General features: G+C 31.2%; 1 protein-coding gene across 3 annotated transcripts in view; it reads right to left on the bottom strand.

Moving 5' to 3' along the window:
- Window positions 1–483: 483 nt before the first annotated feature.
- LOC112593414 (complexin) overlaps window positions 484–16233 on the bottom strand; it is a 107184-nt gene continuing 91434 nt past the window's right edge. For all 3 annotated transcript variants that reach the window (XM_025337806.1, XM_025337813.1, XM_025337820.1), the window contains exons 3-4: window positions 4229–4361; window positions 484–660 (exon numbers count right to left, since the gene is read on the bottom strand). In XM_025337806.1, coding sequence (XP_025193591.1) covers window positions 587–660; window positions 4229–4361 — 207 coding nt within the window. In that variant the 3' untranslated portion in view covers window positions 484–586. The remainder of the gene's footprint in view (window positions 661–4228; window positions 4362–16233) is intronic.

Raw genomic sequence — 16233 nt, 5'->3', positions numbered from 1 at the left:
CGTTAGAACGTGAATGTGTAAAATATATATCATATACATGACGTGTCGCGTATGCACGTAAACACGTATATCGAATGTATGTAAATGATAATATATTGTTACGTATTAATATATTTTATAATAATATTATTATTATATAGTAAAGATTCAAAAGACGTGTGCTAATACTTCGATTGCTCTATAAATTTTTAATTTCAAAAAAATTAACAATATATATTTTACTTCGATTTCATTTTAAAAACTGCTGAAATTCTAACTCGACATTTATAAATGTTATACAATAACAACAACAACAATAATTATAATATTTTAAATTCTAATATTTATAATATATATAAATACACGTGCACGTGTCACGTACGCACATATATTTTTGTATCATAATATAATAATGTTCTATAATAATAGTAATATATTATTTTAAATGGGTTTGAATCACAATATTTTTTCTTTTTTTTTTTTTTTTTTTGAAAATTTACGCTGTTTTAGGTTTCTTATAGTTTTTAAATTTTAAATTTGTATTTATTTATTTATTTTTTTTTATTCATTGGGTTATTATTTGTTCCACATCGTTTTTGAACACATCTTATTGAAGACTGCACTTGCTCTCGATTTGAGATTTGAGTTCGTTTACTTGTGTTTCTATGGTATTCTTCAACTCTGTAAACAAAAATAAATATAAATCCAAACAACGGTGGTATATTTATTAGAATAATAATGCGATAAAAAAAAATAAATAAATAAAAAACGCCCATTCATTTTCGGGTGAGTAGTATTATATTAAATTTAGATATAATTATAGTAATAATTATTATGATTTAATCCTCTGGTTGTTGTGTATGATGGCCAAAAGTTTTCGGTACATAGTTATTATCATACCAGAAAATAATATGCGCTTGCGAGCTTCCAATCCGAAACTTGCTTATCTCTCTTATCAGTTTTACACTGCTCTTTGCAGTGTTTTCATTAAAGTGTCATTAATATATTATACTCCTCGAAAATCGTATTATTATTATGATTATTCGTTTACTTTCAGTAATAATATAATAATATACATTATAAGTTGGGGCGAGTGGGAATTATTTTTCATTTGCATATGGCATATATAATATCGCGCTCTGGTGTTTCCCGAATTCGGAAAAAATATAGATATCATTTTAACGCAATACTTCTCAGTGGTGTAGCCCAAATCTGTAATTTAATCTTAAAAAGTTGAATTTTTTTGTACGGTAAGTTTATTTTGGAAACTCTAAGTGTTATTTCACGCAATAGCCTGGAATAAATGTATTGACTTCACCCTATTTCGACATCGATTGAATTTATTTTTTTTTCATTAAATTCGAGCTGATATTATCGCAGTAAAATATTATGTTGTACTGTATTAGAAAAACCACAATTATGTACACTGTCACTGAATATTTCAATGTGGTTAATAAACATATTTGTCAACTTTCACGGCTATTTTCGACGAAACATCTGACCTACTAATGTAGGCGTACACAAAGGTTGTGTCAATAAGCTATTGTCATCCTATAACTATTATTATTACTTATTTTTTATTTTAGTTATTACAACAATACAATATAGCAATGTGTACTCGTACACGAATTTAAATTTCGCAGAGTCGTTGTTTTCGTTTATGCGCAAGCCCAACGGTGGCTCTTTAAAAATCACGAGTACGAATTTATTTTACGATTCGAGTCTGCTCTGATACTGTCTATCCGTCGTAGAAGTTTTAGCATATTAATTCATTATTTCGACTGATGCACTTCATACACGCTGCAACCACATTAAATAGAGTTTATGTTGTATGAACTACGTTTGATAAATTTAATGTAAATGAAGACGAGCCGACCGAGGAAAAAATTAATCAACTACCGCGTTTAGACAAGGCAATTATCACTGTTTGCCAGCGAATGAGCCGTATATAAATTATTATTTCTGAGTTGGACGAAACGAGATTGATTTTGTTTGAAAGGGTTAAAAAACTACCCAGCGTTCGTTTCGGGCATTTAATTCGCGTTCTCAAATCTAATTGGAAATATTAATCAGTTGATCCGATTTGTGAACGCCTCAATAGATCAACGTTAATTTATTTCGTTTGGCGTATAAACAGAAATTCATCGAGTGTAATATGTTTATTAAACTAATCGTTTCAATTTTAATACATATATTTCGCTTAAAATATCTGCTTTAAAGTTTCGGTTTACTTCATGGAACGGATAATACGATCTATTAAATATCGCTGTAAGATACAAGCGCGTTGTTTTTTGAATAACATTTTCGAATTTGTTATTATTTAAAGTACAAAGAACGCAATGTGGATATTATAACTCCTAAAATATATCTTATGATTATCTATAATAAATAATAAATGGATCCATGATCTTAAAAATATTAAAGAACATAATGTTTTTATTATATTAAAATTGTCTTAAAACGACGAAAGAAAATTAAAAACTACCCTAATAATTGTCTCTAGATTTACACTGTGGTTATGTCATCGTAAGTTGCAGATTTTTGTTCCCGTTGAATATTATTAAAGATAAGCTCGTATTATACTCCACAAATATTCTAAGATTATATTATGATATGTAAACGAAAACAGTACTGTGATAGAAAGGTAGTGTTCAGCAACATCATACCCTTAAAATTATTATAACATAAATAATTTTGACCTTATGATACGCTGAAGTTGATATTATTATAAAATACCAGTATAAAATTAAATGTGAAATTATAAGTAGTTTTCGTACCTATATTAAACTAGTATTGGTGTAGGAAAATTGTACGAGGAAATCCGTACGCGTGATATATAAATGGTGGAAATTTGTGCGTAAGAGATTAAATGAAACGATGTAATACCTGCTAAGTAGTAAAGCAGGTCCTCCAAGGTACTGCTTGTATTGTATTATAAATAATACGATTTCAGATAAATCGTAAAACCCAAATGATCAAATTAGATGAGTGGCGAAATATTATACGAAAATGGCATTTTCGAATTTTAATTCTGTTAAATGGGAGAGACCGTTTAATAAAAGGCTTTTTTATGACGTGGAATTTCTAGAGCTCGGACGACGTGTACACGCTAGCAATAATAATAATAATAATAATAAATTAAATCATTTCGAAATGCGAAAAATCATCGTTGCGGTGTTGTATAAGCACCTCAATAATGTTTTATTTATATATATTCTAAAATTAGGTGGTGACAAAGTGCACAAAAATTATCATTGCTATTTGACGAAAGTGTTCTAAATGTCTGTTTAATACTGATGAGGAGACTATAATATACTACTGTTTATCCTGTAAGGTCTAAAGGCGGACGGAAAAGCGATTTTTTTCTCGGACGACTGAACGATAAATAGTGTTCTTTTAAACATTACGGACACCTAACTGTATAATAAATAAATATATGTGTGTGTATGTGTGTGTTTATTTATATTGTAAAGCTAACACTGGACTACGATGAATAAAACAAAAGTAGCAATAAACTTCAACTGTATAAATCACTTTAAAGTGTGTATGTGTGTGTGGTGGGAGGAGAGAAAAGAAATGTTGTCAACTATTACTTCCTGTCTAAAGGAAAAAAAAAAATTCTATATTGGAGAAAAGAATTGCGGACTTTTCAAATTTACGACACTAGAATTTTTTTTTTCATTTCATCTTCTATTTTCTATATTTGTAATCTGTACCTATAAGTTAAAATAAAAAAAAAAAAAATAAATAATGATTTAAAATTGATTCTAACGATTTCACAATAACATTTGTTGTTGTCATTTTTTTTTTTCGATATTTTGTTTGTAAAGCTTATAAAATAAAATTTGTGCCTCTTTATTCTTTATTTGGAGAATAAACAAAACCAACGGTTCCAAAGTGGCCATGGCTCCAACATTTGGTGTAATATATTTTTTTCTTTCGTTGATTGCATCTCGAATATATATATTTATAATACGAGTATGTATACATACAATATATTACAAACGTTAGTTTTACTTAACGGCCGTCGTCCGTAATAAATGTATTTCGGTGTAGTCATGGATGAGCAAATTCGGTGGTGAGACTCGGGTTACAAATAAAATAACCGGAGGACGTTTTAGTACGCTTCGGGTTTCTCGATTCGAGTATATAATATTATAATGCATATATCCACCCACACGCGTATATTTATTGTGCGTTTATTATTTGTGTCCAACAGTGAATAGAAATATATAAGTATTTATCTTACTCGTAAATTCGTCCTCTTCTTCCATTTCTGCCTCTTTGGCCAACTCTTCGGGTGTTTTCTTTTTGCGCATCAACGGATTGGCGGGCTCTTCTTGTACCGGTTCGGGTAATTCTTCTTTCTTCTTAATGTTATACTGCGTCCGAGAAAAACAAACAAAACAAAATACAATTATTATGTTATAATTTTACGACTAACACATCATGTGTATTTTATCGATTTCAACAGTTAAGTAAAAATAAATTATTGTACATAAAAATATATAATGGGTTGAAATCTTATTTCTCCGCAAAGTACAGTCTTAAATATTATTTATCTATATATCATAGGCACAGACAATATATTTAAAACGAATACTTCGAAAATAACAAAATTGTTTATAATACACACACCCGCAGTCAACATTTTTATATCTTTGCGTAGGTACTGTTAATGGCTCATTATTTAAACAGTTAAAAACACACAGGAATATAAATAAAGAATAATAATTAGATTTAGTAATTGACGTTCTTGCAGTTTAATTTAACTTGTAATGGATATAATTGCGTTTCCCTGGCTTAAATTATTATCTCAAATATATACTAGTCGGAGATTACTAAATTTTTTACTTGATCGATTTGGTGAACATTTTTTTTATTATTATTTATTTGTACAATATTTTATTTTATTATTATTATTATTTTTTTTTTTTTTATGTACGCTTAATTAATGATTAATTGCTCGTTTTAGAGGCATGCTGGATTGTGCGGACGGTAGACCGTCGAGCAACTCGGTATTTTATTTTTATTTTTTCGCCGTCCAAATAGTTCTTAATGGGAAAACTAATTACGGACATCATCATCCATTCGTTTGTTAATCATTAAAAGAAGAAAAACAGACTATACACATTGCAGTAGGCTCTCGGACTGGTGCCGTGATGGTGGTGGATGAAGGGATCGCCCTGGCGCGTCTTTCTTTCTCGCAGCCGTTTTTGGTCCGACGCGTTATTTTTACATAATTCTTCCATTCATTACGCACGCGCTACCGTTCCTCAGCTGTTTTCCCATCCGTTCATCACCCACAAAAAAATCAACATAATCCCTAACGCCCCTGCAGACGCCTTCCACGGTACAAAAGTAAATCCTTGTCGATTCGTTCGTTTCAAATCTCAGCTCTTTTGTTTTCTCCCGCCTATTATAATAATCATCTGAATTTCTATATACTTATTAACGCAGCAGTGTTCTCTAGAGAATGATTTTTTTTTAGAACAATACAGTTATTTTTGTGGTAAATTTACTCATTTGAAAAAAGCAAATAATGAAAAAAATTATGCCGATATAAATGTATTATTCAATATTAAAATACTGTCCCATAATTACTAAAATTAATGTGAAAATAAAATATTTAATATTATATATATAATATATATATATATTAAATATGTTTTAATAAGGCATACATTGACTGAGGAAATCAGTACCAGTCACGAAGATTTAACCGAAACGAACGTGATCGGAAATGGGGTTTTTGGTAGGTCGTTGAAGGAGGAGCGATTTAAGCAGTGGGCCTACCGTAAAAGTATTTTTGCGATGCAGGAAATCCGAGAAATGCGCAATGCATAAAGACCACACGGTTCGCAAGATTTATTGTTACACACAAGCTGTAGGTAAATGCTTTTCTACCGAAATCGAACCTAATATATGACCAAAACTATAAATATATATATATATATTATCGTATCACAGCCGGCCGTATGGAACACGCAATAATAATAAATAATATTACACGCAAGTGTCGAGGTAAGCTAGTCTCGTGGAAAAAGGCAAATCTATTATAACAAGACATAAAATAAAATAATATAATATAGTGAATGGTTTGTATAATACTGAGAAAGCAATAGAATATATTATATAGGATGAAATAGGAAATCTTCTTAAATTGTAAATCGGTTTATATTCTTAAGTGCAATGTGACAATAATCGTAACGTAATTTCGATGGTTAGTTTGTATGTAATAAAAATATCTACACAACATGGAAAAAAAATGTAAAAATTATTCAAATTTTGTTCATTACTTTGATGCGTTTGTTGGTTCTTATATATATACGAGTACATTACTTTCCGCGTGATTACTATTCGACCTATTGCTGTTTTTATATACATAGATACCGTGCACATATACATACGAATATACTCCATACTTTATTGTGGAAGAGAATTCAAAATTGTGGTTGTCGTGTATTTTATACACATATGACCCCTATATTATATTTATTAGATATATGGTTTGAAAAGTGCATCAATATTATTCAACTGGGAGATTTTTTCGCTGTGAATGATGGCACAAGTGGTTAACAAAAATTTGACATGTACTCCTCCTATCCGATGTTATCGAGACAATAAATCAACATAGCTTGTCTCTCTGGGCGTATACACTGGCGTCTGGTCTTGATGTGTTCCCGTTTCACGATTAACTTCCCATTCGTGACTTTTGCCCTACCCATTCGACCTAGAACTTTGAAACTTGACCGGCACATAAACCATACAGCAAAAACATTCTGTTCGGTATACTATTATTATTTCACGAACACACACACACATGTATTGAACATATATACACATTTTTGTAACAGTGTTAACGCACAAAAGTTTTGTTAACTTGAGGCAGTTCCCTTCGGAAATTACTATCATTTAGCAATCAATGCTCGCGCGCGGTTTCATTGAAAATTAAAGTATAGGTATATTATATAGTATGGTAGGTATATCTTGAATTTCCCGAAACTTTTTTTTTCTGTATTATCAATTTCTATCTGATATCGGCAAACGTCGATCTTAAGTTTGAAAATCATATTTATTTTTCATATCATTCGCGTTATCCGTAATCAATAGACACGGCACTGTTTTGTTTGAAGTTCGTATACCTATCTAAATGATGTAAAGTCATAGCTAGAATTCGCGAAAAACTTTTTACTTTATATTATCACTCGCTATTCAGTACCGGCAAACGTCAATCTGAATGTTAAAATTGTATTTATTTTGCATCCCGTTCGTGTCATTCAAAACTCTCTCGGCATGATATTGAATTCAATATTTCAATGAGTTGAAAGATTAAAATTTGTTTGTTCAATTCTTTGATTTATGTCAAGAGAAAAAATAAATTTAATATAAAACTATGACGCGTACAACGTAAGTACGTTTCTAGTTAATTCATATAATTTATGCATAAATTCTAAGAATCACATTCATGTATTTATTACGATGACTGATGAGTATAATACTACGGTACATTATATAATATCATAATATATTTATAAAGATAGTACATAGATATACACATTTTGTAATAGTTGAAATAATATTAACTATACTAAAATTATAAAGTATGTGGTAATTCAATTTGGTACATCGTACCGTATGCTGAACATTCCCGAAACCATATTAGTATATTATAGCATAATTTACCTGAGGGAAGATTTTAACAAAGTTTACAACTATGTGCTTTTAAAACATATACATTTATATAAATGTATAATGAAAGATCGAGTGAAACTATTGAAATTTATGAATTGTACAGTCTAAAACATTATTTATACCGTATCAAAATAATTGATAGGAAATGTAGAATATCTATTTTAATTCAAACGAAAAGTAAAAAAGTATCTACACCATTACTTAACACATTATTACTCGGCTAACGATTTTTTTTTTTTACGTGCAATTAAAATATTTAAACCGATAGAGTTTAATTATTATAGCCATTATAAGTATCTATGTGTCAATAACCGATAAGATATTTTTTAAACGTGTAGCAGATGTTATATATTATTACTTTGAAATTTAAAGTGATACACATTTTTCAGACGTGTTTTTAAATAGGTAAACAGAGACGTGAACACCAAAACTACATACATTAATAATTAATACTGAACTGTTTTAAAAAAAAAAAAATTTAACGTTAAGAGTTAACAGCACAAAGGATTTCGTAGAGGAACATTGGATAAAACAAACACGAAAAATTATTCATTTTGTTCACATAAATAGATATTTGTAGAACTGTAATAAAATATCAAAACATTTTTTTCTAAGGTGTTTTTGTGTGTATAGTTATTATTCTTATGTGTTTATGTCCATTATTACTGTATAACTTTATGTTTTAAAATAACAAACAAAATCAATATGTGTAGTAATTTTCATTAGTATTTTTATTTGCAAGTTATGGAGAACAAAATTCTAAAAATAATATATTTTTTTTTGTAAAAAAGCAAAACATTAATACAGTAAATCGCGTTTTAATCCGGATCGTCACTATTCATTTTACATAATTTCAGTGTTTATCAATACGGGTAAGATAGTATGGCGTATAGGAAAAATAAGTTAATATCACTGTGTTGAGCATCAAAAACAGCGCGTATTTTAGTTTTGGATATTACCTAACAGCTTTTTCTACGAATATAAGTAAAATATTGTGACCAAAAAAGAAAAAAAATATGAAACTTAAACGATATATCTAAATTTACATATTTTCATCTATGATGACAATTTTATTATGAAACACTAAACTTAGCATGACAGCACAGTATTATAATGTAATACCATATTACTTATACGTGTTCGGTTTATAAACGACCGTCAGCTTGATGCTACGAATATTACGATTAACACAACATCAGTTTTTTCAGGTTTATATATTATCATGTTAAAAAATAAATATTAATGTACGATGAATATTATTAAAATATTATTTTTATTTTCTTGACGAGGTACCGTATATTATCAATATTTCTCACCTCACACCCATGTAAAATCACACGAGGACAACTTCAGTCGCCCTATACCCCGGCTTATTGCTTATTGCGCTACATGCTGTATAGGTTGGTTAATTCTCTGAATTAAAAAAAAAAAAAAAATTGTTATTTTAAAGATTACGGCACGCACTAATACTTATAACGCTTGGAGTAATGCTCGCGATGTCGTTATACAATACTACGGACTTATAAAACACTTTTCAGGCGTTCATGTCGCAGGAACAACCACGCGCGTCAAAGCAATAATGATATTATATTGGACGAGTAATTATTAATAGACGTTTCGGGACGAGTTTTATTTGCATATATTATAGTATATACGTATATACACGCCGTATAGTTGGCGGAGCGCGTCGAAGAAAACGTCCGTGCCAATCAGCGCAGAAGTTTTGCGCCTCGTGACGGGGGTCGGATTCGGGCGGACGGCGACACTGTGAAATAATATCGTTACGCTACACCGAGACAACAGACGTGCGAATCGCTCAAATTATTAATTTGCATGAACTAAATATACGTATAATGTTATATGTATATAATGCGAGTACGGATCCGGACGATTCGCGTTTAAATAATTCACGCGTGCCGATCGAACGAGCGGGCCGACTACTAATTTGACAGTCGACTGCCGCCGCGCCGAGACTTCAACCGTTTAATGATTCAGAGCGCCGCAGCCGACTCAGATTTCAAGTCGTAAAATTATTAATGCCGAGTCCCGGAAAACCGATTGCGCGACTAGGTAAACTGCAGCTAATTAGTGGCATGCGTAATTGTATAAAAGTCGACGACGAATAGTGGTCGATGGGTGGCGGTGGTGGTTGTGGGGGAAAGACGTTACGTGCTCGGCCCGATGGTAATTTTTTTTATTAAATTTTTTTTTTTCCCGTTAACTCGGTTGCCCGTAATGAATACGTGTAATCGGGTGATCTACCGTTGTATGACGGTCATTATACTATTATCGTAAGCCGGACACAAGTCGCAATTAATAGTTGTGTTCTGTATACTGTATTACCGATATTCATTGAATCAATCATTTTGATAATTACGATTCATATTATTATGGTAATATATTATATTAAATCGAAAAATAAACAATACAATTGTATCGAAAAAACGCACAATAAACTTTTGTTTGTTTGAATGATATTTGTTTTTATGTCAACCAAAACAATTATAAATTATATAAAAGACGATTAGATAAAAAGATGTGTACCATATTATTACATAGGTGTTATGTCGTATTTAGATAATATTTTTGTTTATATTTATGTATATTGATTAAAATACTACATATAGTAATTTATTTACAGTGAATTAAATCTAAATACGTTATAATACAAATACATATTGTCGTAACGCAGAATGACACACAAAAACAAAATGAGTATAATAATAAGTATTATTAATACAATAATACGAGCACCACAATCGAGTTGCGTTCAACGCAGTTATAAAATCAACCGAAAACTGTCGGAAAAAAAAACTTACAATTTATATATATGCTATAAAAATTATTAATAATAATAATAATTGTATTTTATCGTCTCGTCCTGCACTGCGTAGGCACGGTACAGAAACGAAACAAAATCGACGACGGCTGCAGACGACGTGACGATGACTTTCGACGATGATGGCTGCAGCGTTTCAATCTGACCCCATTAGGGAGTCACATTAAATATAAGGACTCCCTACTAGAGTCAATTTGAACCACATAAGCACTACTCAGGACTTGACGACGTGATGGAGATGACGATGATGGACGCCCTCTTGCAGTTAACTGAACGTTGTGTATCGCGTGAACGCACCTCTATAGTCCCTCGTTGATTGTCTCTGCAATGGACTGGTACGGTAGGTAGATGATTCGCGTCCCAATAAATACGAGTATGAGCGCACAAAATATTATTATAATAATAACATATTTTCAATCGATACACATGATTTTCTATTAAACTTTACACATGATATCTTGGTTCGCCTGTGCACTTCGACTTCCGAGTATGGAACGTCCAAAGTCAGTTTAAAGGATATTATCGATCTCGGATCGGATATTTATTGTAAACACATAAATTCACATACCTAAATTATACTTATATACACTAAAACAGGAAATGGCGGGTCAGGTACGGTAGTAGAGTAGAACACTCGGTCGAGCATTCCGTGTATCGTAAATCATTTTTTAGAGTAGACTATAAAAATGTCAAATAGCCCTTGCCCGGGGACCGAATCCAAAAAGTAAACTTGCCGAACAAACGATTCTTCCCCGCCATTACATACGTATATAACTCCGCTCAATTTCCCATCGGCATTGCGCTATTCTACCTCTACTCCGGCATCCCTTGAAAACCACCTACTCCTCGGACGTCAAGGCCCAGCGTTTTTTATTTCCGCTTGTGCCCTAAAGCACAGTCTTTTTTTTTTCCGAATCTCCCTTCGCCAGACAGTATGTTCTTTCCTTGAACACGTCCCTCTTTTCTAAGACCGTCATCATATCAATTTCATCGTCGTACTGCTAAATATATATATATGTATATATAATATACTACATAAGCAACGTAAGTCTGATGTACAATTTATGCCAACGTCTTATGATTTTCTGGTTTCGCGTATAAAATATGCATAACATATAATAACATAACGACATGTGCACAAAAAATAAAATAAAATAGCTCATTATTTATATTTGTGAAATGAAAAAACATTATATATCTTTACCCTCGAGTAAGGTTTTTTTCTATATAATTTGTTTTGTTTTCAATATGAAAGCGATTCGTTTCCTAAGCACAGTTTGCCGTTATGCCAACAACATACCGTAATTTAAATTCTTATTTATAGGTTCGTGCACGTCTTTATTATTAATATTTTCTTTATTGTGCTTCAATATTATCTCTGAAGATTTCGTTTCAGCTTTTTTATTTTAGAATGAAATAAAAAGTATAAATGAAAATTAAACAATATTGATATCTAATTTAAAAGCAAAAAAATTTTCGATTCCCTCACACACGCATACTATGTATAATATAATAACACACAAATTAAAGAGAAATACGTTTTTAACGGTATAATATTCGAACTAATCGATTTAAAAGGCAAATATAATAGCTTCGACCATTTTACTGTTATTGTCATTATTTATTCGGATCATTTTATTGTTGTAAATACATTGTGACCCCATAATAATAATACTATATGATGAAACGTTGTTAATCAAAAAAAATAAATATTTTCACCGACGTTAGTGTAAACAATGATCCGATGTTGCAGTTGTCAGTTAAAAGAATTTATAGATCAATGTATTATTACCGAAATTATCGGTACCCAGGGTCACATTAAATTTCTGGTAAAAGTATTTGTAAAAAACACCGCTGACGACGACAGCGTAAAAAAAAACGAATAGCGAAGTACACGCGCGCGCGTAATATTTTATACATGGATATGCCGGGTAAAACATCCCAAGAGAAATAAACTGTATTATAATAATATAATACAGGTCGTATATATTGTACAATACGATGCGAGAAGTTTTCACGTTTGAAATATTTTCGTCTTCGTTGAAATTTTCATCGTTTCGCTTTTGGCGATCATAACTATAATAATAATAATAATAATAATAGTAATAGAATACTACGTCTATAATAGCATAGTGCCTCGTAAAACTTTAGAATATTATTATTAAACGATACCTACAATTTGTACACGTTTTCTAATTTTGTGTGGTATTTTATTTTTCGTGACGATAATATTATAAATACCGCTTATTATGAAGAGATAAAACGATTATGTGTTCGCGCATTTATATAGATATTGTACATATAATCTTGTACGTTTTATTACACCCACAACAACTTACTTTTTCCTACGAATTCATAATACAACAACTCGACGGAGAGTATAACTCGATAAATACGTATAGAATGTTCATTATAGTAGAATATATGATAATAATATTTATAATTTATATACATATTGGCATAAGCCTAACATAGGTATCATATTATTATCGTATAGGTAGGATGAATGGATCGGAGCTTGTTGAAAAGACATATTAAGTTCTAAAACAATATAAAGAAACAATATACACATTATCACTACGAATATATAATACACGATATTTTAATGTCGTATCCATTACGCGTTTAACGAGCTGAACACTTTGCTTGCGCGTGTATCGTGTCGTCATCGGTACGACAAACTTATTACAACGGTGCGTGTGCATAATACATTATACATGGTAATAATAATAATAATAATAATAATAATAATCACTATCAAACGCACTATGTAATATACCTATTATTATATACCTACCTGATATATAATATTATGTCAATGGTAATACTCGTAGTATGTACATTTCGGTACTTAGTCGTCGACGATTTAGATTTAAATTATTTTTGTATTGTTTTCTTTCTTTTTTTTTTTCACTAAACAACTACCTTAACGTCACGTTAGAAACGTGATTTTGGAGCCAATATAACAGGGGTTTTTTGGACTTTGAACTTTTTGAAACTTTATTTTAGAGATTGGGTTTTTTTGGTCGGTTTTAATCGTTTAGCTCACGATAATATATCTTTTTTTTATTCAAAAAACTACTATCTAACTCGGTGTTGTTAAAAATTAATTTGAAAAAAAAACAAACTATAAAACTAATTAACAACGTCAAGTCGATAATTGTGGCTTTTTTATACACGACTTTTCCTGTATAGCGCATAGCAACGATATGACATACGGGTGATAGATTTCCCACAGAGGTGTCGAAATAATAGATTATCAAAATGTATGTCTGTCTTATTGACTCAGCTGTGGTTCGATTCATCATAATACATTCGTAATATTATTCTATTAAGATATATATGCATCACAATACTACATGGATTAGCGACTATAAAAAAAATTGACTTAATTTTATTCCTCGTATTCTATTGGACCGTAAAATCGACTATGCACAGCTGGCTCGATAGAACATAATATTAAACATGCACGTATTATGCAGAAGTTGTCGCGGTGAACGATCGATATACGTGTAATATATTAATGCATACATGGCGGTCGGCTCATTTTGGATTCCTATGACGCCCGTGTGTAAACAGTACATATAATATAAACACAGTGTAATATTGCATCTCTTGATTTAAGGCGCGTGTACATTTCAACTATAAATCTTCTGTAAAATATTATTAATATAATTATCAACATAACTGAGGAAAATCAGACGCGATGCTGACTATACTCAAGACGACGATACTAATTATTAACAGTATCATATGTACGCCTACAAAAACAGGATTGCTGTAACAGCTGTAGTTTTCCAGGTTCCACTTGAAAAAGTTTCGAGAATTATCACTTTTTTATTCGACTAAAAATAAATGTAATCTACGCCCCATTTCGAAATAAGTTAACAAAAGTCGCGTTCGATCAGGTCCCTAATATAGAAAGGGAGACGAGGGAATTTGACTTAGACAACCCTGACAGGACTGGACAACCTCAAAATCAATTTTTTTTCTTTACTTGAGTATGCTGTGGGTTTTAGATATCCTCTGCGAATCACAACACCAATGAACATTAGTTACTAATGATTGTTACGAAAAATTATAATATTATTATAATTCTTGAACGTCATTAAAATAAAATGTTTATACATTTGATAGGGAAGATATAATTGTATACATTAAAAGTATAATTTGTTTGAATACAAAACTGAATAAGAATTTTTACAGTTACTTTTAAAATAACTCCTAAAACCACTGGTTAATAATAATAATGAAGTTAAAATATATATAATTATTCGAATAAATTAAATTTCTAACGCTTTACATTCAGACTCTTTACCATTTGACCATTTAATAATAAGACTTTGTTGTACGTTTATATTTCGTATATGTGTTATGTTCTGCAGTCCATTTCATGTATATTGGTTGATCGGGTCAATTGTTTGATTTTGTCATACGAAATAAGTACGGAGAGTACTTCATTATCGATGTAAACATTATTATTATCATTTCGATTGAATTTGCACATATATTATAAATATCATACAATTTATTATAGTTTGACGAATATTATATTATACGATATGATATAGAGAGGTATATGCGTTTTAAACGGTCCAATTTCCGGTGAAAACACAAAACCACTCCAACAGCGATTCATATATATATATATACATGAAAATAGTGATGCCGCCAAAGACACTCGTACGAGGGAAAACCTTTATTTTTTTTCTACCCTCTTGTGTATCATCATTGCTACCGTACCACCTGTCATAGCGCGAACAGATACGGCACACCGAGTATTTATTTTTGCTTTTTTCTTTTCCCTCTTTTTTTTCTATCCGTTTTTGTTGATTGCGAATTTAATCTATTGCAAGGACTGAGGCGTGTAGAAACGGGAAATTGCGGTATACTGCCAAATCGAATTGTGAACCCAACGAACCGCACCGGCGACGACGGTAGCGGTGGTGGCGGTGAAAGAGATTGCTACCAAGCGCTGACTGACGCACGTCATGCATTGTACCGCTGCTACCTCTGCAGTACCCCATCGTCGACAAAATCTCATCGTTTTACCTTTCATGCATAATAATATATTTAATTTTGAAATTTTTTTCAAAGTGATGATAATTACCTAGGTTAAAAAAAAATATATTAGCTCATGAGCTACAATACGACGTTGTATGTAATAATATGCAGAAGGTTAGAATAGTATTTCAAGATGCAATTGTATTATAATATCTGCCTCTCGCGTAAATGTGGCAGAGCGATGAAAAATTGTCGAAGGTAATTCGATCCGGAAAGCGTCAGAAAAAACGCGTCCTGGTCTTAATTGGTATTATAACTTTTCATCTCGGAAATACGATATGCTAATATGGAAAAGTCATTTGGAAAAGTGATCTCTAAAAGACCTCCAGGCGTGATGTGTTAATTCGCGTGAGTAGAGCAGAATATTGATTTAACATAATTAGTTGCTAGTAATCTAGAGAGAGTTTCGTCCGACTAGGGTCACGCTTCCGTATGGTGTTCAAATGCATAAGTACGATTTGATAGAAGGATTAGATTAGGAATTCTTCAATTCAAGGGTTTTTTCTTGGAATTTCATTCAGAGTAACTTTTGCCTTCCAGAAAGTGTGTGATATAGAACGTACATTTTTGCTGCAGTTCAAAACAGTGAAGACGATAATGTGGAGTAAATAACGAAAATCTTCTAGGACACGATGTCGGTCGGTCGAGTATAATAC

Source organism: Melanaphis sacchari, unplaced genomic scaffold, assembly GCF_002803265.2.
Source record: "Melanaphis sacchari strain LSU unplaced genomic scaffold, SCAv2.0 Contig0_pilon_pilon, whole genome shotgun sequence".
Classification (NCBI taxonomy): Eukaryota; Metazoa; Arthropoda; class Insecta; order Hemiptera; family Aphididae; genus Melanaphis; species Melanaphis sacchari.
Note: the sequence above shows the minus strand (reverse complement) of the source record. Positions and strands in the feature narration are given on the sequence as shown.